This window comes from Balaenoptera borealis (assembly GCF_965194805.1).
Source record: "Balaenoptera borealis genome assembly, chromosome: 8".
In the NCBI taxonomy this organism is placed as follows: Eukaryota; Metazoa; Chordata; class Mammalia; order Artiodactyla; family Balaenopteridae; genus Balaenoptera; species Balaenoptera borealis.
This window is the reverse complement of record NC_138865.1, coordinates 56,324,012-56,349,722: the sequence shown is the minus strand read 5'-3', so window position 1 is coordinate 56,349,722 and position 25,711 is coordinate 56,324,012. Positions and strand designations below refer to the sequence as shown.

Here is a 25,711-nt window from a genome sequence, read left to right as displayed (position 1 = left end):
AGCACCCAATACAGTTCTCCCCGATTTATTTATTTATTTATTTATTGGCCACACCCCACGGCAGGTGGGATGTTAGTTACCCGACCAGGGATTGAACCTGTGCGCACTGCATTGGAAGTGCAGAGTCTTAACCACTGGACTGCCAGGGAAGTCCCCCCCATTTATTTAATGTTGGTTATTAGTAAGTTTTCTCTCTTTTGAGGCTTTTACTTAAAAAATGATAACTATTTTATTTACTTATTTATTATTATTTTATAATTTTATTTATTTATTTATTTATTGCTGCATTAGGTCTTCCTTGCTGCGTGCAGGCTTCCTCTAGTTGTGACGAGTGGGGGCCACTCTTGGTTGGGGTGCGCTGACTTCTCAATGCGGTGGCCTCTCGTCGCGGAGCATGGGCTCTAGGCATGCGGGCTTCGGTAGCTGTGGCACGTGGGCTCAGCAGCTGTGGCTCGAGGGCTCCAGAGCGCAGGCTCAGCAGCCGTGACGCACGGGCCCAGTTGCTCCGCGGCACGTGGGAGCCTCCTGGGCCAGGGCTCAAACCCGTGTCCCCTGCATTGGCAGGCGGACTCTCAACCACTGCGCCATGAGGGAAGTCCCCGATAACTATTTTATTCTTAACATAATTGCATATATAAAGCATTTACATTAACAAGAGCATATTAACATATTCAGTAATTATTTTAAATTTATGATATAGTGGCTGTTGTAATCAAGATTAAATGTGTTTTAATATGTTTTGTAATGCATCTAAATATAGAAACTAAACTTTTTTTTTAGTATGAACTTGTCTTAGTTGTCAGCAGTTGTAAGTTGTTGTCGCTTGCCATATGGTTTCTGATTAATTCTGAAAGGGCTGTCAACTTCTGATAATTTAATTTTCTATATTTTAATGTGAAACTCATTATCAGGATGTGAAAATTTAAATAATTTTTCTACCAGTTATGACTAATAAACTTTCAATATATATATTTTTTGTTTCTAGAGAAAAACAGAAATCTGAAGCAAAAGACAGAAAAGTTTTAGAAATTCTGCAAGTCAAGGATGCTAAAATACAAGAATTGGAACAGGTTGGTGTTACAACAGAAAATACTAAATTTATAATATTTGTTCCAGGTAGTAGGTCTTTACAAATATTTAAAAATTTTTTTGCGATAATGTTCATAAAGAATATCAGGGTCATTGTGTCAAACTATTACTATAGTCAAATTACTATAGTACTTTAGTCAGTTATTCTTTGTTTTCTGAATTAATAGACTATGTTATTTATACAATAAAACTCTTAAGATGATATTGTAATTTTATAGTAGTAACTATCAATCAATCACTTTTTGTTGAAATCTGCTTTTTTTTTTGTAACAATTATCATTCCCTTCTGAAACTTAGAAATTTTAAAACGGTTTAATTTGTAGAAAAGATTTAACAACTGGGATGATTCTATTTGATCTTTTGAAAACTTGCATTTGCAAATTATGCAATTCTATAATTGTAATTATACAATTACATATAACTATATATTTTAAATTTTATTATACTCAGTATATTATCACTACAAAAATCCATGTGGTCATTGCTTCCAGGAATAATCTTCAAGGTATTAACATCTTAAAAATAAAGGTGAAAGAAATTTAAGAATGGCCTATATCGTGATATAATATTTAAATTCATTTTATACCCAGTAGCTCTTTATAGGCTAAATTATCTGTATTTTCTAGATTAAATGAAGGTTCTTTCTGGCACCTATGCTCTTCCGACTTCTTACTCTATTTTCCTTCCTAGCCAATTAAACAATCATGAGAACTTTCATCTAAAGTTGGTTATTGTTATTAAGTTGTTTTATTAAAGGACTAAAAATGGAAGTTAATGTAGATAAAAGATTAAATAATTTTTTCATTCTCTACATCCATATAAACTTGTTCTAAAATTGAATATAGATTCCTATATGACATATAAATTTGAAATTTATACCTTTTCTAGCATTGTATTTTCCTTATGAAAATGTCATAATTGGTGCTATAATGATAAAAGTTTAAAAATAACTTTTTGGTTTATTTTGGGAAAAAGCAGTTGTATTTGCCACTCGAATATCAAACAATATCCAAATGAATTTTAAGATAGATAAGTATTGCCATATGCCTTGTATATTAATTAGGCTAGTCTAAGCTGCCTAATAGATACAATGTTAAGACTTGGAAGTGGCAAACATAATTTGTACCAGCATTTCATTGAGAAAAACCAGTCATGGCCACTGCAAGATTCAGGGGATTTGGGAAAATGTAGATCCAGGCTGAGCAATCTCTTCCTCAGTCACAAGTCTGTTCTGTGGGGGAGAATGGATTTTGGCACTCTTTTTGATATCCTTTGGCATTAAGTTTGCAGTACTTTAGGGAATGCTCAGTTTACCAGGTCTAGATAATAATAGTGTAACATTTAAAAAAATGTTGACTTTCTTAAATGACAATATATTTTTCCTTTGTCTTTGCTAAATTCTTTTTCTGCTTCCTTTTCCTTGGGTAGATATTATTTCATTATTTACTTTTTGAGTAGAATCGTTTAGCTCATAAAATATTAAATGCCCATGAGAGATGTTATTTGTTTTTTAGGCACCTAATTTGTTTTCTAGGGCCTTTAATTTCTTAGCCTAAACCATGTGTACTTTTGTGCAATAATGGTTGTCACTTTCTACAGGGTATATTTTCAGTTTAATTCAACAAATTGCTGTATTAAATGTAGACATTATCTTGTGATGGTACTGTGGAAAATTCAGAGTGAAATTTCTTGCCTTTAATGATTTCTAAGTCTCTATGAGCAGTAGGGTGGGGATAAAAGTGAGGTGCAAGTAACCATATTTTGCTACATTAGATTAAGGTTCTGTGAGGGTGGGGACCCTTGTATACCCAACATCTAATATTTACCATATTGCCTGATTTATAATAGATGCTCTTTGAATATTTTAAAATGTGGGACTTAAATTGAATAAAACCAATGTATTTTAAGTGCCATGAGAGAATCACAAGCAGAATGCTATAAAGATTCGAAGGAAGGAGAGATTAAATTCTGTGGAGAGGTCTTAAGGTATTCAAATGGTTTTAATCGGTAGAGATTATAGGAGGATTTGCCCATGGTGAACATCAGGCAAAATTCTTGAAGGTGGGAGTGTAGAGTATGTTTGGGTGATACTGAAATTTATAGTTTGTTTCATAGATAATATGTAGCCGTGTAGGCTGAGATAAGACGAATGTTATATCGGACCTGTATTAAGGAAAGGCCTTGATTGCTTGAATGAAGTAGTTGGACTTACAGGCCAAAGGAATCTATCTAAGCTTTTCATTCACTTAAATTAATTAATCTGTAATCTCTGAAAATAAAACTGATAATCCAGTATACAATTAGAAAAAGAAAAGCAGAAAGTAGAATGATCTGTAAGGAGATTATTTCATAGTATAAGAGTAATGACATGAACCTGAACTACTAGTTTTGCAAGAATTAAAGATATATAAATTAGAACCATAAGGAACTGACAGTAATTCGAAAGTGACTCTTAGGTTTTCAGCCTGGAGAATCCAGGAGAGCAGTGGCGTTGTTGTCAGAAAGAGGGTTAATATAAAGAGGTACAACTTACTGTGAGGATGACTTCTGAGCTTCTTTTAGACAATTTATGTTTTAGTTATTGGTGGGAATTCCATTTAGAGATTTTTAAGCAAACCATTGAAAGCATGGATCCAATCCTTGGGAAGGAGTTTTCTCCTTGATATATAGATATTTAATGTTATAGTTAGAGGGAAGACTTTAAACAGAATTCTAAGAACTAGATATTTACTGATATTATTAATGGGTGAGAGGAAGAACAAGTTTCAGTTAAAGAGATGAAGACTGTTCAGAGAAGTAGAAAGAGAGAAGTATAATATCATATGTCATGAATTGAGAGAGGAGAGTTTCAAGAAGCAAAAGGTGGTTAATGTAAAATGTTACAAAATTCATGGGGTTTGTGAAAAAATATTAAATTCAGCAATCACGAAGTTTTTAGTGATTTTAGAAAGCAACACAAGTGGAATGGTATATGACATTCTAAGAGATCACTGAATTCTTAGAAAGTAATGGAAACAAATGAGGAAGTTTAACAGTGCAGAGAAAGAAATTTTTGCATTTAAAAAATGAAAAGTAGTGGAGAAGGAATTAAAATACACAATACAAAAGACTTAATTGAGTTAACAGAATTCTAGTTGAAGGTGGAGACCATGAGATCAAGAAGATAACAAGATTTAATACATTTATTCTAATTTTTTCATCTTTTTAGTCATTCAGATTATATCTTAATTTTCTTCTTAAACTATTATCTTTCCTCCAGCATTCTTTCAGTTAAATTTGTTATATATTTGTTCATCCTTTAACATTGCATATTTAGATGAATCTCTTGTATATACTACTTGGTTGAACTTTGTGTCTTGACTCAATATATACGTCTTTACCTTTTTAGAGGTAAGTTTATTCCATCTGCGTAAGATCTGATATACTTATTTGATCTTTGTTCTCTGATTGACCTTATGCTTTCTGCTTTAGTATTTTCTTTGTCTTTTTAAAATTTGCCACATATCTGTCTTCTCTTCATTTGTGTGTGTGTGTATGTGTGTGTATATGTGCATGCACTCTTATGTTGATAATTTGTAAGGTTTAGGGTCTGTATCAGTTCGTCTAGTGATTAAATTTATTATTTTATATATAATATTTAACACTATACTTTTAAAAAATATTATTTATTTATTTATTTATTTATTTATTTATGGCTGTGTTGGATCTTCGTTTCTATGCAAGGGCTTTCTCTAATTGCGGCAAGCGGGGGCCACTCTTCATCGCGGGGCGCGGGCCTCTCACCATCGTGGCCTCTCTTGTTGCGGAGCACAGGCTCCAGACGCGCAGGCTCAGCAATTGTGGCTTACGGGCCCAGTTGCTCCGCGGCATGTGGGATCTTCCCAGACCAGGGCTCGAACCCATGTCCCCTGCATTGGCAGGCAGATTCTCAACTACTGCGCAACCAGGGAAGCCCAACACTATACTTTTTAAAGTTGAAGTATAGTTGATTTACAATCTTATGTTAGCTTCAGGTATATAGCAAAGTGATTCAGTTATATATATGTGTGTATACATATATGTATATATATTCTTTTTCAGATTATTTTCCACTGTAGGTTATTACAAGATATTGAATATAGTTCCCTGTTCTATACAGCAGGTCTTTGTTGTTTATCTTCTTTATATATAGTGGTGTGTAGCTGTTAATCCCAAACTCCTAATTTATCCATCCCTCCCTTTTCCCTTTGGTAACAATGTTTGCTTTCTATGTCTGTGAGTCTGTTTCTGTGTTGTAAATAAGTTCATTTGTGTCATTCTTTTGGATTCTACATATAAGTGATATCATGTGATATTTGTCTTTGAACACTATACATCTTGATGCTAACATATTCTAAAAAGTATAGATAGTATCTCTCAACTGCATACTGTAAAAAAAAATGAGAAAATTAGCATATTTTTACTTATTCATCCTTTCTCCTGCATTTTAAAGTGAACTTAAAGAGAGTAATTGGAGGACTTAATTTCCTGTTCTTAGCATTGTTGGTTGTATTTTTTTATACTGTCAAGATTTCCAGTGTTTATGTTTCATAACCATTTTCTCTATTATTTTCTATTATAAATTCTATAGGAAAATATCTTGAGGTACATTAGTTTTTCTCCTGCTGTATAACAAATTAAAGCCTTAAAAGAATGTACACATTTATTAAATTGCTGTGGGTCAGGAGTCTGGGCATAGTTTAGGTGGGTCCTCTGCTCATTATCTCAATTGTAATTGAGGTTTTGATTGGGTTATGTTTTCATCTGGAGGCTTAATTTGGGAAGAATCTCCTTCTAAGCTTATTCAGGTCATTGGCAGAATCCAAGTCCTTGCAATTTTAAGACTGAAGTCCTAAACAGGAACAAAGTCTGTAATAGGATTCTCCAGAGAAACAGAACTAATTGTGTGTGTGTGTGTGTGTGTGTGTGTGTGTGTGTGTGTGTGTGTGTAGAGATAGATAGATAGATAAAGATATGAGAGAGAGACAGAGACAGAGAGAGATTGAGAAGTTGATTTTAAGGCATTGTTTCATGTTTTGATAGTTGTGGTCTGGCAAATCTAAATTCTGCATAACAAACTGGAGACCCAGGGAAGAGTTGATATTGCAACTGAATCCAAAAGCATTCTGGAGGCAGAATTCCTTCCCCCTCAGAGGCTTAGTTCTTTTTTTTAAGTTCTTAAATTGGTTGTATGAGACCCATTCACATTATGGAGGCGTTATCTGCTTTACTCAAAGTCTACTGATTTAAATGTTAATCACATCTACAAAACACTTTCACAGCAACATCTAGACTGGTGTTTGATTAAAAACTGGTTATCATGGGTACAGTGGTTTAACCAAGTTGACACATAAAATTAATCAAATGGGTAAAATGTACTGAGAGAAATAGGCCGTTAGTGTGAGGATTTATGTTTATCTGCTAGGGGTTAGGCTGTGTTTACTGTTTGTTTAGCAAAGGCTAACGTTTGCTTTGGTGTTCTTTTTATTTGGGTTTCTTGAGAGACTTCTTAAATATCATCTGAAACACAAAGTTCTTTCAGTTGTATTACCTTTTTATTATACAGAAGCCCTATTGATGAAACCTATTGTGAGGTGTCTGGGGAGGGGAAGTATTCCATAGTCTTATGTTTAGGTCTCAGTCTTTTAGTGAGATTGTGCCCCTAGGCTCTGACCTTCACAAGTGCTTCTCAGTTTTTTCCCCCTTAGGAGAGATTGGAAAGCTAGAGGGTTTTGGAGTTGGGTTTTTACATCCTGGGGGTTGGTTAGTCTCTGGTAAAATCCCAGCAGGCTCAGGTAAAATAATTTCCCTTGAGGAGAGGCCTTGTTAAGAAATATATACTTAGGGCATATTTTATTTTATTTTATTTTTAAATTAGTTTTTACTGGAGTATAGTTGCTTTACAATGTTGTGTTAATTTCTACTGTACAGCAAAATAAATCAGCTGTACTTATACATATATCCCCGCTTTTTTGGATTTCTTTCCCATTTAGGTTACCACAGTGCATTAAGTAGAGTTCCCTGTGCTATACAGTATGTTCTCATTAGTTATTTATTCTACACATTATATCAATTGTGTATATATGTCAATCCAAATCTCCCAATTCCTCCCACCCCCACACCTTCCCCCTTGGTATCCATACAGAGAAACGTCTCTGTTTCTCTTTCTACTTTGCAGATAAGATAATCTGTGACATTTTTCTAGATTCTACATGTATGTCTTAATGTATGATATTTGTTTTTCTCTTAATGACTTACTTTACTCTATATGACGCTCTCTAGGTCCAACCATCTCTCTGCAAATGACCCAGTTTTGTTCCTTTTTAAGGCTGAGTAATATTCCATTGTATATATATGTACCACATCTTCTTTATCCACTCCTCTGTTGATAGTCATTTAGGTTGCTTCCATGTCCAGGCTTTTGTAAATAGTGCTGTAATGAACATTGGGGTGCATGTGTCTTTTTGAATTATGGTTTTCTCAGGGTATATGCCCAGTAGTGGGATTGCTGGGTCATATGGTAGCTCTAGTTTTACTTTTTTAAGGAACCTCCATACTGTTCTCCATAGTGGCTGTATCAGTTTACATTCCTACTAAGAGTGCATGAACGTTCCCTTTTCTCCACACCCTCTCCAGCATTTACTGTTTGTAGATTTTTTGATGATGGCCATTCTGACTGGTGTGAGGTGCTACCTCGTAGTTTTGATATGCATTTCCCTAATAATTAGTGATGTTGAGCATCTTTTCATGTGTCTGTTGGCCATCTGTATGTCTTCTTTGGAGAAATGTCTATTTAGGTCTTCCACCCATTATTTTGATTGGGTTTTTTCTTTTTTTGATATTGAGCTCCATGAGCTGCATGTATAGTTTGGAGATTAATCCTCTGTCAGTTGCTTCCTTTGCAAATATTTTCTCCCATTTTGAGGGTTGTCTTTTCGTCTTGTTTATGGTTTCCTTTGCTGTGCAAAAACTTTTAAGTTTCATTAAGTCCCATTTGTTTATTTTTGTTTTTATTTCCATTACTGTAGGAGGTGGGTCAAAAAAGATCTTGCTGTGATTTATGTCACCGAGTGTTCTGCCTTTGTTTTCCTCTGAGAATTTTATAGTGTCCAGTCTTATATTTAGGTCTTTAATCCATTTTGAGTTTTTTTTTGTTTGTTTGTAGAATGTTAGGAAGTGTTCTAATTTCATTCTTTTACATGTAGCTGTCCAGTTTTCTCAGCACCACTTATTGAAGAGACTTTCTCTTCTCCATTGTATATCCTTGCCTCCTTTGTCATAGATTAGTTGACCATAGGTGTGTGGGTTTATCTCTGGGCTTTCTATCCTGTTCCATTGATCTATATTTCTGTTTTTGTGCCAGTACCATGTTGTCTTGATTACTGTAGCTTTGTAGTATAGTCTGAAGTCAGGGAACCTGATTCCTCCAGCTCTGTTTTTCTTTCTCAAGATTGATTTGGCTCTTTCGGGTCTTTGTGTTTCCATAAAAATTGTAAATTTTTTTGTTCTTTTTCTGTGAAAAATGCCATTGGTAGTTTGATAGGGATTGCATTGAATCTGTAGATTGCTTTGGGTAGTATAGTCATTTCCACAATATTGATTCTTCCAATCCAAGAATATGATATATTTCTCCATCTGTTTGTGTCATCTTTGATTTCTTTCATCAGTATCTTATAGTTTTCTGAGTACAGGTCTTTTGCCTCCTTAGGTAGGTTTATTCCTAGGTATTTTATTCTTTTTGTTGCAATGGTAAACGGGATTGTTTCCTTAATTTCTCTTTCTGATCTTTTGTTGTTAGTGTATAGGAGTGCAAAAGATTTCTGTGTATTAATTTTGTATCCTGTGACTTTACTAAATTCACTGATTAGCTCTAGTAGTTTTCTGGTGGCATCTTTAGGATTTTCTGTGTATAGTATCATATCATCTGTAAATGGTGACAGTTTTACTTCTTCTTTCCCAATTTGAATTTCTTTCATTTCTTTTTCTTCTCTGATTGCCGTGGCTGAGACTTCCAAAACTATGTTGAATAAATAGTGGTGAGAGTGGACACCCCTGTCTTGTTCCTGATCTTAGAGGAAATGTTTTCAGTTTTTCACCATTGAGAATAATGTTGGGTGTGGGTTTGTCGTATATGACCTTTATTATGTTGAGGTAGGTTCCCTCTATGCCCACTTTCTGGAGAGTTTTTTATCATAAATGGGTGTTGAATTTTGTCAAAAGCCTTTTCTGCATCTATTGAGATGGTCATATGGTTTTTGTTCTTCATTTTGTTAATATGGTGAATCACATTGATTTGCGTATATTGAAGAATCCTTGCATCCTTGGGATAAACCCCACTTGATCATGGTGTATGATCCTTTTTATGTGTTGTTGGATTCATTTTGCTAGTATTTTGTTGAGGATTTTTGTGTCTGTGTTCATCAGCGATATTGGCCTATAGTTATCTTTTTTGTGATATCTTTGTCTGGTTTTGCTATCAGGGTGATGGTGGCCTTGTAGAATGAGTTTGGGAGTGTTTTACCCTCTGCAATTTTCGGAAGAGTTTGGGAAGAATAGGTGTTAGCTCTTCCCTAAATGTGTGATAGAATTCGCCTGTGAAGCCTTCTGGTTCTGGAGTTCTGTTGGTTGGAAGATTTTTAATCACAGTTTCAATTTCATTACTTGTGATTTGTCTGTTTATGTTTTCTATTTCTTCCTGGCTCAGTCTTGGGAGATTGTACTTTTCTAAGAATTTGTCCATTTTTTCCATGTTGTCCATTCTATTGGCATATAGTTGCTTGTAGTAGTCTCTTATGATCCTTTGTATTTCTGTGGTGTCAGCTGTAACTTCTCCTTTTTCATTTCTAATTTTATTGATTTGAGTCCACTCCCTTTTTTTCTTGTTGAATCTGGCTAAACGTGTATCAATTTTGTTTATTTTCTCAGAGAACCAGCTTTTAGTTTTATTGATCTTTGCTATTGTTTTCTTCCTTTCTATTTCATTTATTTCTGCTGTGGTCTTTATGATTTCTTTCCTTCTACTAACTTTGGGTTTTGTTTGTTCTTCTTTCTCTAGTTGCTCTAGATGTAAGGTTAGGTTGTTTATTTGAGATTTTTCTTGTTTCTTGAGGTAAGATTGTATTGCTATAAACTTCCATCCTAGAACTGCTTTTGCTGCATCCCATAAGTGTTGGGATGATGTGTTTTTGTTGTCATTTGTTTCTTGTTATTTTCTGATTTCCTCTTTGATTTCTTCAGTGATTTTTTGGTTATTTAGTTGCATATTGTTTAGCCTCCATGTGTTTATGGTTTTTACGTTTTTTTCCCTGTAATTGATTTCTTATCTCATAGCGTTGTGGTTGGAAAAGATGCTTGATACGATTTCAATTTTCTTAAATTTACTGAGACTTGATTTTTGACCCAGGATGTGAGCTCTCCTGGAGAATGTTTTGTGTGCACTTGAGAAGAAAGTGTATTCTGCTGCTTTTGGATGAGATGTACTATAAGTGTCAGTTAAGTCTGTCTGGTCTAATGTGTCATTTAAGGCTTGTGTTTCCTTATTAATTTTCTGTCTCGCTGATCTATCCATTGGTGTAAGTGGAGTGTTAACGTCCCCCACTATTGTGTTACTGTCAAATTCCCCTTTTATGGCTGTTAGCATTTGCCTTGTGTATCGAGGTACTCCTAAGTTGGGTGCATAAATATTTACAATTCTTATATCTTCTTCTTGGATTGATCCCTTGATCACTATGTAGTGTCCTTCCTTTTCTGTTGTAATAGTCTTTATTTTAAAGTCTATCTTCGGGCTTCCCTGGTGGTCCAGTGGTAAAGAATCCACCTTCCAATGCAGGGGATGCGGGTTTAATCCCTGGTTGGGGAACTAAGATCCCACATGCCGTGGGGCAACTAAGCCCACGCGCTTCAACTATTGAGCTTGGACGCCTCAACTGGAGAGCCTGCGTGCCACAAACTACAGAGCCCATGCGCTCTGGAGTCTGCATGCCACAGCTACAGAGCCCACATGCCCTGGAGCCCATGTACCACAGCTAGAGAGAAGTCCGCGTGCCACAGCTAGAGAGAAGCCCGTGTGCCACAGCTAGAGAGAAGCCCGTGTGCTGCAATGAAGAGTGTGCGTGTTGCAACTAAATATACTGCATGCTGCAACGAAGATACTGCCTGCTGCAAGTAACACCCGGCGCAGCCAAAAAATAAAATAAAATAAAAATAATAAAGTCTATCTTGTCTGATATGAGTATTGCTACTCCAGCTTTCTTTTGTTTCCCATTTGCATGGAATATCTTTTTCCATCCCCTCACTTTCAGTCTGTATGTGTCCCTAGGTCTGAAGTGGGTCTCTCGTAGACAGCATATACACGGGTCTTGTTATTGTATCCATTCAGCCAGTCTGTGTCTTTTGGTTGGAGCATTTAATCCATTTACATTCAAGGTAATTATCGATATGTATGTACATTCAAGGTAATTATTTATATGTATGTTCCTATTACCATTTTCTTAATTGTTTTGGGTTTGTTTTTGTAGGTCTTTTTCTTCTCTTGTGTTTCCTGCCTAGAGAAGTTCCTTTAGCATTTAGTGTAAAGCTTCCTGTCCCTTCAGGCTGTCTTTTCGTAGCCAACAGCTGTCCCTTCCCTGGGTCCTCACTCCAAACCCGATTTTCCAGCACCCAGGCCTTGTTTGCAATAGGTGACTCATGACTCAGGCTGGAATGCACAGAGCTGTGGTGTAGACCATGTGTGCAGTTCTTACTTTGCCCTGCCTTCCACTGACCAATGGCTGCTTCTCCTTTGATTCCCCCGAAGGTCCTTTTCTGTCCCAGCTGATTTCCCCACCATGAGGGAGTTAGAATTTCTGAGTTGAGGGGACCTCTCCTCACCTTCAGCTTCCCGCCAGGGTTGCTGGTCCCATTTTTGATTCCTCTTTTCTTTTTTTTTTTCTTTCTTTCATCTTACCCAGTTGTGAGGGGATTTTTCTTGTCCTTTTAGGTTCTGAAGTCTTCTACTAACGTTCAGCAGGTGCTCTATGAGAATTGTTCTATTTGTAGATGTATTCTTGATGTACTTGCGAGGAGCAACGAATTCCACGTCTTCCTATTCTGCCATCTTGACGCCTCCACGCTAGGGCATATTTTTAAATGTCTGTGTTCCCTTTCCCCCCACAGAAAGCAGGAAGGGACTTTTCTCTGATCTTCACGGTGACAATCTGATCGTGCTCCTGTGTGTAGAATTCACGAAATTATGGGAACTCCTCTAGACTGGGCCCTCCCAGACATTTTAACTCTCAAACATGTCCACACTGATCCTCCAGTAATTTGTTAATTGCAAATTTGATTTTCCTACCTTGTTACTGGTTTCCATGGAGTTTCCTTTCTTTTGGGTTTTTGCTCTGCTAAATTGTCATTCTCTGTATCTGCCTGTCTCTTTAGTTTTGGGAACAGCAATTTGCCCTATGACCTCAGTTCTCTGATGATTCTAGGAAGAGGTGTTGATTTTCAGTTTGCTCAGCTTTTTTCATGTTGTGTGAAAAGGAGAGACAACTTCCAAGTTCCTACATCCTGGATTGGAAGCCAGAAGTCCCTCCATTATGTTTTTGTTGTTCCATTGAGTAATGTTCAATAGCCATTACTTTTCCAAACTTGTAGTCTGTGGAATAGAGTAACAGTTAAGAATGATGATTCCTTTAGTTTATTTAAATCTTAACTATGTTTCTAGTCAAACTACTAGAAAGTCACACACACACAATTTTTTTAGCTAGTTGCAGAAAAACTTTCATAGAACAATCTAATAATATAACATATTTTATTGATAATAGTATAAAAATTGCCATATATCTTCTTTTGGTAAGACTACGCTTTACCTTTGTTGCTGTTAGGTATAAAGTAAATCTTGTAATAAATTTCTCCTTCAAGTATTGTATTAGATAACACGACTCTGCTAATAACCAAGTGTATTGTATTCAATTAGATGATTTTTTTAAACATTATATTTCTCTTTTTCCTTACCTTCTAGGAAGCTCATAGATAAGTTTTGGTTCCCAGGTACATTTAATTCTCTCACCCCTTCCCCTTTCTCCATTTGCCATTGTTTTAGTTGTTGTGGTTTCATTACTTGTTTTTTTAATTAAAATTTTTATGTGCATTTGAAAGTAGGTCATATAAATAATATATTAACTATGCTCAAGTATTGCCTCCTACAGTTTTAGGTCTTCTATGCCACTGCTGCCACACCCCACTTTTTTTCAAAAATGCTTCATATTCACTATCATTCTCTTCTTACTCTATAGACTTCTTTTGACCATGATTTGAATTATTCATTTCATGGCTTATCCATAATAAATTATTTGTTTGAGACATACTTTCTCTTGTCACTCTTTATGCTTTATGGTTCCTCTGAGTTCTATTTGCTATTTTAATATTAACTCAAGGCAGACCATTAAGAATGTACTCTACTGTATCCAGAAAAGTTTGTTTGAAAAGGTTTCATGAAGCTAAATTTAGGACTTAGAGGGTATTATGCTTAGTGAAGTAAGTCAGAGAAAGACAAATAATATATGATATCACTTATATGTGGAATCTGAACAATAAAACAAACTAGTGAATATAACAAAAAAGAAACAGACTCACATAGAGAGAACAAACTAGTGGTTACCAGCGGGGAGAGGAAAGGGGGAAGGGACAAGATAGGTGTAGGGGATTAAGAGGTACAAACTACTATGTATAACGTAAATAAGCTAAAAGGATATATTGTACAGCACAGGGAATATAGCCATTTTGAATAATAACTATAAATGGAGTATAACCTTTAAAAATTGTGAATCATGTTATACACCTGAAACTTATATAATTTATTATAAATCAACTATACCTCAATAAAAAAAAAACAAAATAAATGAATTGTAACTATATATACCTGTGCTTTCATTATAGAAACTAGATCATTGAGGGTATATTTTATCAGGAAAATATTTTCAGTTATACAAAATTTAACAGATCTTTGAGAGTTTATCAGTCCTCTTCCATTGGGAGTACATCTTTGTCTAACTTATTACTTTAATGATTATAATATATAATACCAGTTATTAAACTAATTATCAAAATTTGATAGTTTTGGTTAACTAAGTTCCCACTGTATTTTGTGTTTTTATTTAAAAATTAAGTCTATATTTGTCCTGTGGATTACTAAATTCACTCAAATGCCAACATTTTAATATATTAAATAATTTTCATGAAAGGGCTTGCTATTGGTGTCATTTATATTGTCAAGTTTAGTTCACATTATTGGGCAAACCCTTCTGAACCTTAAATCATTTGATCTAGTGTCTCACCTTCCTGACAGTCTCCAGAATAGATGAGGATGCTCAATTTTTGTCATTTCTCCTTTGAAAGGATAGGCCTGTAGGTATTTCAGTCTTAGTGTTCATATGATTGAATTTATCGTTCAGTGTCAGTCTCATTCATAAACATTTACTATAATCTAGTTTGGGAGATAGTATGAGTACATAGATAATCAGTAAGACTAGGTAATTTGTTATGTGTCAGCTGAATAATGTAGGCAATACAGAAATTTAGAAATAGCAGGAATTACTGTGATAGCTGGGGAAGGCTTCATTGAGGAGGTAGAAATTGAATCTTGAAGGAGGCTGAGACTTAGATGAGAAAAGAAAAATAGGCTATGAATTGTGGATGGGCCATGTTTATGCATCTGTTTTTATGCTGTTTGATTGATTTCAAACACATTTTGATATGCCCTAATAATTAAAATAGGAAATAAAAATTAAAACTAATATGAGGTACCATTTATACCTCATTTGTAAAAACTTACCAAGCTTGAGCATCATGTTGGTGCACATGTGGAGCTATGAGAACTCTTGAAGTGCATATAGCCAAGAACTAGTAATGCCACCTCTTAATATAAATAATCAAGAGCAATGTTTTATTAATATGATCCCCACACTGAAAAAAATACATTTTACTTCATGACCCAGTGTACACAGAGATGAAATAAAAGTTTCATATATACATTACTATATATAAAATAGATAACTAATAAGGATCTACTCTGTAGCACAGTGCTTAATACTCTATTATGGTGTATATGGAAAAAGAGTACGAAAGAGTGGATATATGTATGTGTATAACTGATTCACTTTACTGTGCAGCAGAAACTTACACAACATTATAAATCAACTATACTCCAATAAGAATTAAAAAAAATAATGTAGTTCTTACTATATATAATAAAGGTAAAATATAACAAAGCATATATCAAGTATGAATTTAATAATGTTTAAATAAAATAGAAATTCTAAATTAAACACTGCAAAAAAATTTAAGAGATACTAGTTTCAGATATTGGTTGAAAAAATGAGTGGGTTGACAAAAGTTGAGTAAGTTTAGTAAAGAGTTAATATCAGGACATGGATGTCAGTTTTAGCATGTTGGCTCGAGGTGGCAGCAGATAATTCAGATGGAGGTATTTTAGAGAAAACTGGAAATGTGGGATTGGTGATTGGGAAAGAGTCAGGGCTGGATTATGGATTGGGTAGTCTTTCAGAGAGATGAGATCAGAAGCCAAGAGAGTGGGTAAATTTTCTGAGGGAAAAGCTGTAAAGATTTGAGAAGAGGGAAACTAAGAATTGAGTCATGGATACATCCTCCAATTAGCTATCATTTACTTTGGTAGGTGAGAAGAATATTCAGTTAAAAATTATGGCAGTTTTAATATTCTGAATATTCTTTCTACAGAGCAAGATACTTTTTGTATCAAGATAGACTTTCCATTTTTCATTCTTTAAAATTGCTTATGCTTTCACAAAACTGTATTCATTTGTCTAAAAAATATTTTCTTCCAAATGATAGTCAAATAGAGGATAATTCTTATCTTAGCTACTTAAGCATTTTCTTTAATTAGAATGTTTTGTAAAATTTCATTTTTTTCCTATAACACACAGAAATCCAAAAAGTTTGCTTTCTGTATGTGGCTTAATATTTGGTATCCAGTTTTTATGGGTTCTTCATCTTAAACTAGTAAGTCAGTACCATATTTGCACATTTTACTTGAAAATCTCTGGGCATGTCATAGGAAATGAGTATTATGATAATGGATGTTATTATGAAAGGTAGTTAATTCTAATATTATCAGTCAAAATCTAAAACTTTTTACATAAAATTATTTTTTCTTAGAAATACCAGCTCATCAGTAATTTTGCTTTTTTCCATAGAGAGAATCAGGACTAAAACAGGAAATAAATGACCTTGTAAAACAGAAGATTGCAGTAGATGAAGAAAATGCTTTCTTAAGGAAAGAATTCAGTGACTTGCAGAAGAAATTTAAAGATAAAAGTCAAGAAGTTAAGGTGTGTTGACTTGTACATAGTTTTACAGTACTTTCTTTGAAGTCCTACTTAAAGCTTTGTCAGCCTTTGTGGCACAGAAAGTGACAAGCTTGGAGGAAAAATTGCCTTAGGCCCTGCTGTACCATACAGTTTTCTCACATGCAAAAACTCTGAGAAAGATGCTTTAAAGCTAAGACTCTAAGCTTTATAACTTTCAGATAAATAGTTAATGATGGAAATGGAGCTAAGAAAGTAAGAGTGTGAATATGTGGCTTCTTGTAATTAGATTCTGATGGGACTGGCATTATTAATTGATAAAACCCAGGTCTGGAAGGATATGCCTGTGTGGGTCTCAAAAATAGCTGGGGACAGCATCAAAGGCAGCTCGATCAATTAATGGGCTCTTTGCAAATGTGTACTCATCAAAGCTGTCATCCAGTGAAAAAATATGACCCATCCACCTGCATGAAAAGAGGCCAATAAAAGTATACAGGTGACCTTGGCCATCAAATATAGAAGCTGCTGTGGGGGTAAAATCGCACAGTTTATATTTGCTGATTAGTTCTCACCTGTTTTTTGGTTTGTTTCATTTTGGTTTTTTTATCGGCCCCTGTGGTACTGTTCTACAGGACACTAAGGAGTGTGTACAGAATAAGGAAGAGCAAAACAGACTGGTTATAAAAAATATGAAGGAGGAAAATGAGAAATTAAGTACCCACTGCACTGACCTGCTAAATGACCTGGAGAAACTGAGGAAACAGGAAGCACATTGGAGAAAAGAAAAGTATAGCATTGATGCAAAAATAAAGGTATGCAATTAGAATGGAATCCGTGCTGTTATTTTGGATCTAACTTCTTATAGGAAGTTTATTACATGTTATTTTCTTTAAATAACAAGTTATATATTCATATCCACCAGTGGGGACTAGCATTAATTTATATTCCTTCAGTTAAGACCCACAGCTTTTTAAAAATTGATGTTGCAAAGCAGGAAACTGACTTCAAATACTTATCTAAAATGTAATCATTAAAAAATAAAGGCTATTGCATTTTGAAATAAAACATGTTTTGAAAAAACATATTTAGAATTATGAATTTTGGCTTTTTTCAGTTAGGGATTAAATTTATAAATATAGCTAGGATTCATTGCAATATAGTTTTAATACTGTATTTTCCAGGTCCTTTAAAAACTATGTAAAAAAAGCACAAAACAGTTAAAAAATACTCACATGTGTTTTATAATGTGTTTCTTTGGCTTGAGAGGGCCTTATTCATCGTAAAATTTTATTTTTATAGAAGATAAAAGGTACAATCAATCTTTATAATATTCTTATATCCTTTTTGATCAGTTATTTTTCAAAATAATATTTTTTTGTAGCTTTCTCTTGGTCTTGAGAATGTTTTTGTTCATTTTTTCCCATCGAATTTCAGGTTTCTCTTTTAACATAAATTTTGTTGAAAAGGCCTGAAACAAATTTTAGTGCTAGTAAATATGATAGTCCCTCTATGTATACATGCTTAAGAATATATAACATAAGTATACACACATATATATATATAGCTATTAAAATATTGTAAGAATGGATATGTGTGTCTATACGTGTGTGTGAGTGTATGCATGTGTGCCTGATTATTTAAGGATTTGTCTTTCTGAGTGTGTGAATCTATTCATTGCAGATATTTAAGGAAATACATACAGTAATTCTGTTAGTGCACAGTCAGGGAATGACTGAGCCATTGAGAGAAGTGAATTCTGGCACATTTATTTTCTTATTTTTATATCAGTTTCTGCTTCCCTACAGCCTTTAAGCAGTTTGGTAGTGTCATAAGGGTAAGTGGTACTTCTTTGTGTTAATCATAGCTACATGATTTTTTGATGATGATTTCATTTCCTTCTTTGCCATTCAAATAGTCCATTCTGTGATTTACAGTTCTGACTCTTTTTTCTATTAGAGTGCTTATCTTTTCTTATTAATTTGTAAGCATTCTTTATTCTAGATAGCAATACTTTAAAAAATATATATATATTACACATAACTTCTGTTCAGTGAGTCTTGAATAAGATGAATTAAACATTCAAAAATTTGTGAATTTTTATAGAGTCATTTTTACTATTTTCTTCTCTAATGTTTTTGTTTTAGAAGTCTTATATTCTGAAGTATTCCCTACCCTAAAAATTTTAATCTATTTAGAATTCATTTTTGGGTGTGGTGTTCCACACCATTTATTCAGTAGTTTATTGATTTGTGATGCAGTCTCTCTCACATCTCTAAGTTTCCATGGGTGTGTTTGGGGTTGTTTCTGGACTTCCTATTATTTTCATGGTTTTAGGTATTGTAGTTTTAGAATTTTACTCATTATTTTGTAGGGTGATCTACGTCTTTATTCTTCTTTTTATAAGTCATGGGCCCTATATGTGCCTCTTCACTATCTAATAATATTTAAGGATCATTTCATTCGTTTTACTGAAAAATTCTGTTAGAAAGCAGGTTGGAACATCATCTAATTTATAAATTAATTTTGGAAGAATTATAATCCTGCTATTTAAGAATGTGGCATACGGTTTTGTAATTTTCTTAAAATGGTACTGTTCATTTTTATTAGATTTGTTCCTAGCTATTAATATTAATGTTAAAATATTGTTTTATGCTAAATAATTTTTTTTGCTGAATAATATTTTAAATTATATTTTTAATTAATTATTTCTAGAAGACAGCAATATTACTGAATTATCTTGAGCTTCTTTTCAATAATTTTCCCCAAATGTCTTATTAGTTCAAAAAATGTGTACATTTTCTAGATTTTTCTAAGTTATATAATCACATTGTCAGTAAGAAAACTGCCTCTTTCTTCCCTTTTGGTGTATAATTCACATACCATACATTTAATCCATTTAAAGTGTACAGGCCAATAGTTTTTAGTTTATGCAGAGTTGTGCAACTATTATCAGAATTACTTTTAGAACATTTTCATCATCCCCAAAAGAAGCCCTGTAACCTTTAACAATCACTCCTCATTTATCCTTAGCTCTGCAGCCCGAGATAACCACTTATGGACTTTCTCTCTTTATAGATTTATCTGCTCTAAACACTTCACATTAATGAAATTATAGTATATGATCTTTTGTGACTGACTTCTTCCACTTAGAATAATGTTTTCAGGGTTTATCCATGTTGTAACATGTATCAGTAGTTCATTCTTTTTATAGTTTAATAATATTCTATTATATAAATATCCTACATTTTATTCATTTATCTCAAGTAGAAGGACGTTTGTGTTATGAATAATACTGCTACAAATATCTGTGTACAAGATTTTGTGTATACATCACACATTTTTATTTCTCATAGGTACATACCAAAGAGAGAGATTACTAGGTCATGTGGTAATTCTGTTTTTAAGCTTCTGAGGAACTGTCAGACTGTTTTCAAAAGCAGCTGTACTATTTTACATTCCAAACAGGAGTTACTGAGGGTTCTGATTTCTCTTTGTCCTCCTCAGCACTTGTTATTGTCTATCTTTTTGATTGGAGCCATCTTTGTGGATGTGAATGGCATCTCATTGTGGGTTTGATTTGCTTTTCCCTGATGGCTAATAATTCTGGTCATCGTTTTATATGTTATTGGCCATTTGCATGTCTTTGAAGAAATGTGAAATCATTTCTTTTGCATATATTCTGGATACAAGTCTCTTTTTATTGATATAATTTGAAACTATTTTCTTCAGTTTTCTGAGTTGTTTTTTACATCCTTAATGGTAGTATTTGAACACAAAAGTTTAAAATTTTGATAATTAATTTATCTACTTTTTCTTTTGTTGCCCATGCTTTTGGGCATTCTCAGATGCATCTCAGATATGCATCTTGAGAAACCATTGCCTAATCCAAGATCATGAAGATGGACACTTTTGTTTTCTTCTAAGAGTTTTATTTCTTACATTTAGATCTTGATCCATTTTGAGTTAATTTTTGAATATGATGTTTGATAGAAATCCAGCTTCATTCTTTTGCACCTGTATTCAGTTGTGCCAGCTCCGTTTGTTAAAAAAGACTGTTCTTCCCCCACTGGATTTATCCTACCATGTTTATCGAAAATCAGTTGACTGTAAATATAAGGATTTATTTCTGGACCTCAATTCTGTTCCTTTGATCTATACATTTATCCTCATGCCTGTGCCACACTACATTGATTATTGTAGACTTATAGTAAGTTTTACAGTTGGGATTTGTGTGTCCTCCAAATTTATTCTTCCTTTTTCAAGGTTGGCTATTCTGTGTGTCTTGCATTTCTATATGAATTTTAGAATCAGCTTTTCCATTTCTTGCAAAAAAAAGCAAGCTGAGATGATTTTGATAGAGATTGTATAGAATCAGAAGATCAATATGGAGAGTGTTACCATCTTAATATTATAACTCTGATTCATCAACATGGGATGTTTCATTTATTTAGAAACTTCTTTAATTTATTTCAACAATGTATTATAGTTTTCAGACTATAACTTTGTATTTCTTTGGGTACATATATTTTGAAATATTTAATTATTTTTATGTTATTCTAAGTGGAATTATTTCTTAATTTTCTTTTTTGATGGTGCATTCCTAATGTAAAGGTACACAATTAATTTTTGTATATTAATCTTGTATCCTGCAACCTACCTAAACAGGTTTATTCCTTAGGATTTTCTATGTGTAAGATCATGTCATCTGTAAGTATAGATTGTTTTCTTCCTTTCTAATATGTATGTCTTTTAGTTTTCTTCCTTTCTAATGTGTATGTCTCTTGTCTCATTTTATTGCCTGTTGCCCAGACTAGACCCTCTAGTATGAAGTTAAATAGAAAAGAGAGAGAGTGGACCTCTATGTCTTCTTCTGATCTCAGGAGGAAAGGAGTCACTCTTTGACCCTTAGGTATGATATTAGTACTGAGTTTTTTTGTTGATGTACCTTATCAGTTTGAGGAAGTTCCCTTCTATTCCTAGTTAGTTATTTTTTATCATGAAGGGGTATTGGGTTTTGGCAAATAAATGCTTTTTATGTATCTATTGAAATGGTTATGTGGTTTTTGTCTGTCATTTTATTGGTATGGCATATTACCATACTTGATTTTTGGATGTTAAACCAACCTTATGCTGGTGGGATATCTTTATCTTTATCTGGCTTTGGTATCAGATAATGCTAGCCTTAAAGAATGAATTAGGAAGTGTTCCTTCCCTTATATGTTTTTGGAAGAATTTGAACAAGATTGGTGTTAATTCTTTTAAAATGTTTGGTAGAATTCACCAGTGAAACCAGCTGGTCCTGGAATTTTCTGTGTTGGGACGTTTTGATAACAGATTCAACCCCTTCGCTTATTATGGGTTTGAGATTTTCTATTTATTCTTGAGTTAGTTTAGGTATTTTGTATGTTTATTGGAATTTGTGCTTTTCATCTACGTTGTCTAATTTGTTGATGGACAACTGTTTATAGTATTCTCTAGTCATCTTTATAATTTCTGTATGGTTAGTAGTAGTGTCTTTACTTTCATTTCTGATTTTAGTTACTTATATCCTTTTTCTTTTTTTCTTTGTCAGTCTAGCTAAATGTTAGTTAATTTTGTTGTTCTCTTCAAAAGAGTCAGCTTTTGATTTAGTTGATTATATTGTTTAGTTATTCCCTTAAAAATGTTTCTACAATAACCTTCGTTGTTTCTTTCCTTCTTCTCTCTTTGGATTCACTCTGCTATTTTCTGTTTCTTTAAAATATAAAGTTACATTATTGATTTGAGATATGTCACCTTTTTTAGTGTAAGCATTTACAGCTATACGTTTCCCTCTGAGCATTGCCTTTTCCACATCCTGTAAGTTTTGGCATGTTATGTGTTTTTTAAAAAAATATTATTTATTTTTGGCTGCGTTGGGTCTTCATTACTGCATGCAGGCTTTCTCTAGTTGAGGCGAGTGGGGGATAGTCTTTATTGTGGTGCGCGGTCTTCTCATTGCAGTGGCTTCTCTTGTTGCAGAACATGGGCTGTAGGCACGCAGGCTTCAGTAGTTGTGGCACGCAGGCTCAGTAGTTGTGGCTCGTGGGCTCTAGAGTGCAGGCTCGGTAGTTGTGGCACACGGGCTTAGTTGCTCCATGGCATGTGGGATCTTCCTGGACCAGGGCTTGAACCTGTGTCTCCTGCATTGGCAGGCAGATTCTTAACCATTGCGCCACCACAGAGGTCCTAGCATGTTATGTTTTTGTTTTCATTTGTCTCTGGATATTTTCTGATTCTCTTGTGATTTCTTCTTTGAGCTATTGGCTGTTTAAGTGTGTATTGTTTAATTTCCATATATTTTGAATTTTTCAGTTTTCCTTCTGTTACTGAGTTCTAGGTCCATTCCACTGTGGTTGGAAAAGATACTCTGTATGATTTTAATTTTTTAAAGTTTATTATGAGCTTTTGTATTGCTTGACTTATGGTCTGATATGGCAAATGTTCTGTGTGTACTTAAGAAATATGTGTATTCTTCTGTTTTGAGGTAGAGTGTTCCATATACATCTGTTAGGTATACTTGGTTCACAGTGTTTTTCAGGCTCTTTGTATCCTTAGTGACCATCTATATAGATGTTCTATCATTATTTAAAGTGGCCTATTGAATTCTCCAACTATTATTGTAAAACTCTATTTCTTCCTTCAATTCTATACTTTATATATTTTAAGGCTATGTTTTTTGGTGCATGTATGTTTATAGTGGTTACACCTAGATGAATTGACTCATTGATCAATATATTATGTCCTCTTTTGTCTCTTATAACAGTTTTTGACTTAGTTTATTTTGTCCAATATTCTTATGTCCATCCTAGCTCTCTTTTGTTTATTATTTTCATGGAATATCTTTTCTCATCCTTTCATTTTCAATCTTTTTGTGTCTTTGGATATGATAGTCTCTTTTAAAAACATACAGTTGTATAATGTTTTTTTTTTTTAGAAATTTCATGTAATGTCTGAAACATTTATATTAACATATTTCCATACAAATACAAATATAAGATTTTTAGAAATTTCATGTAATGTCTGAAACATTTATATTAACATATTTCCATACAAATAACCCAATGAAAGTTTAGTATTAGTTGTTTTGTTTGTTTTTTTATACTGCAGGTTCTTATTAGGCATCAATTTTATACACATCAGTGTATACATGTCAATCCCAATCGCCCAATTCAGCACACCACCATCCCCACCCCACCGCAGTTTTCCCCCCTTGGTGTCCATATGTCCATTCTCTACATCTGTGTCTCAACTTCTGCCCTGCAAACTGGCTCATCTGTACCATTTTTCTAGGTTCCACATACATGCATTAATATACGATATTTGTTTTTCTCTTTCTGACTTACTTCACTCTGTATGACAGTCTCTAGATCCATCCACGTCTCAACAAATGACTCAGTTTCGTTCCTTTTTATGGCTGAGTAATATTCCATTGTATATATGTACCACTTCTTCTTTATCCATTCGTCTGTTGATGGGCATTTAGGTTGCTTCCATGACCTGGCTATTGTAAATAGTGCTGCAATGAACATTCGGGTGCATGTGTCTTACACATGATTTACAGTTTTCTCTGGGTATATGCCCAGTAGTGGGATTGCTGGGTCATATGGTAATTCTATTTTTAGTTTTTTAAGGAACCTCCATATTGTTCTCCATAGTGGCTGTATCAATTTACATTCCCACCAACAGTGCAAGAGGTTTCCCTTTTCTCCACACCCTCTCCAGCATTTGTTGTTTGTAGATTTTCTGATGATGCCCATTCTAACAGGAGTGAGGTGATACCTCATTGTAGTTTTGATTTGCATTTCTCTAATAATTAGTGATGTTGAGCATCTTTTCATGTGCTTCGTGGCCATCTGTATGTCTTCTTTGGAGAAATGTCTATTTAGGTCTTCTGCCCATTTTTGGATTGGGGTATTTGTTTCTTTAATATTGAGCTGAATGAGCTGTTTATATATTTTGGAGATTAATCCTTTGTCCGTTGATTCATTTGCAAATATTTTCTCCCATTCTGAGGGTTGTCTTTTCGTCTTGTTTATGGTTTCCTTTGCTGTGCAAAAGCTTTGAAGTTTCATTAGGTCCCACTTGTTTATTTTTGTTTTTATTTCCATTACTCTAGGAGGTGGATCAAAAAAGATCTTGCTGTGATTTATGTCAAAGAGTGTTCTTCCTATGTTTTCCCCTAAGAGTTTTATAGTGTCCAGTCTTATATTTAGGTCTCTAATCCATTTTGAGTTTATTTTTGTGTATGGTGTTAGGGAGTATTCTAATTTCATTCTTTTACATGTAGCTGTCCAGTTTTCCCAGCACCACTTATTGAAGAGACTGTCTTTTCTCCATTATATATCTTTGCCTCCTTTGTCATAGATTAGTTGACCATAGGTGCGTGGGTTAATCTCTGGGCTTTCTATCTTGTTCCATTGATCTATGTTTCTGTTTTTGTGCCAGTACCATATTGTCTTGATTACTGTAGCTTTGTAGTATAGTCTGAAGTCAGGGAGTCTGATTCCTCCAGCTCCATTTTTTTCCCTCAAGACTGCTTTGGCTATTTGGGGTCTTTTGTGTTTCCATACAAATTTTAAGATGATTTGTTCTAGCTCCGTAAAAAATGCCATTGGTAATTTGATATGGATTGCATTGAATCTGTAGATTGCTTTGGGTAGTATACTCATTTTCACAATGTTGATTCTTCCAATCCAAGAACATGGTATATCTCTCCATCTGTTGGTATCATCTTTAATTTCTTTCATCAGTGTCTTATAGTTTTCTGCATACAGGTCTTTTGTCTCCCTAGGTAGGTTTATTCCTAGGTATTTTATTCTTTTTGTTGCAATGGTAAATGGGAGTGTTTCCATAATTTCTCTTTCAGATTTTTCATCATTAGTGTATAGGAATGCAAGAGATTTCTGTGCATTAATTTTGTATCCTGCAACTTTACCATATTCATTAATTAGCTCTAGCAATTTTCTGGTGGCACTTTTAGGATTCTCTATGTATAGTACCATGTCATCCGCAAACAGTGACAGTTTTACTTCTTCTTTTCCAATTTGTATTCATTTTATTTCTTTTTCTTCTCTGATTGCCGTGGCTAGGACTTCCAGAACTATGTTGAATAATAGTGGTGAGAGTGGACATCCTTGTCTCGTTCCTGATCTTAGAGGAAATGCTTTCAGTTTTTCATCATTGAGAATGATGTTTGCTGTGGGTTTGTCATATATGGCCTTTATTATGTTGAGGTAGGTTCCCTCTATGCCCACTTTCTG

The 25,711-nt window shown here is 34.0% G+C and overlaps 1 protein-coding gene across 6 annotated transcripts in view; it reads left to right on the top strand.

Annotated features, from left to right (window-relative positions):
* CNTLN (centlein) overlaps positions 1-25,711 on the top strand; it is a 371,323-nt gene that overhangs the window by 82,962 nt on the left and 262,650 nt on the right. For all 6 annotated transcript variants that reach the window (XM_082401583.1, XM_082401582.1, XM_082401581.1 and 3 more), the window contains exons 3-5: positions 986-1,070; positions 16,320-16,454; positions 17,063-17,242. In XM_082401583.1, coding sequence (XP_082257709.1) covers positions 986-1,070; positions 16,320-16,454; positions 17,063-17,242 — 400 coding nt within the window. The remainder of the gene's footprint in view (positions 1-985; positions 1,071-16,319; positions 16,455-17,062; positions 17,243-25,711) is intronic.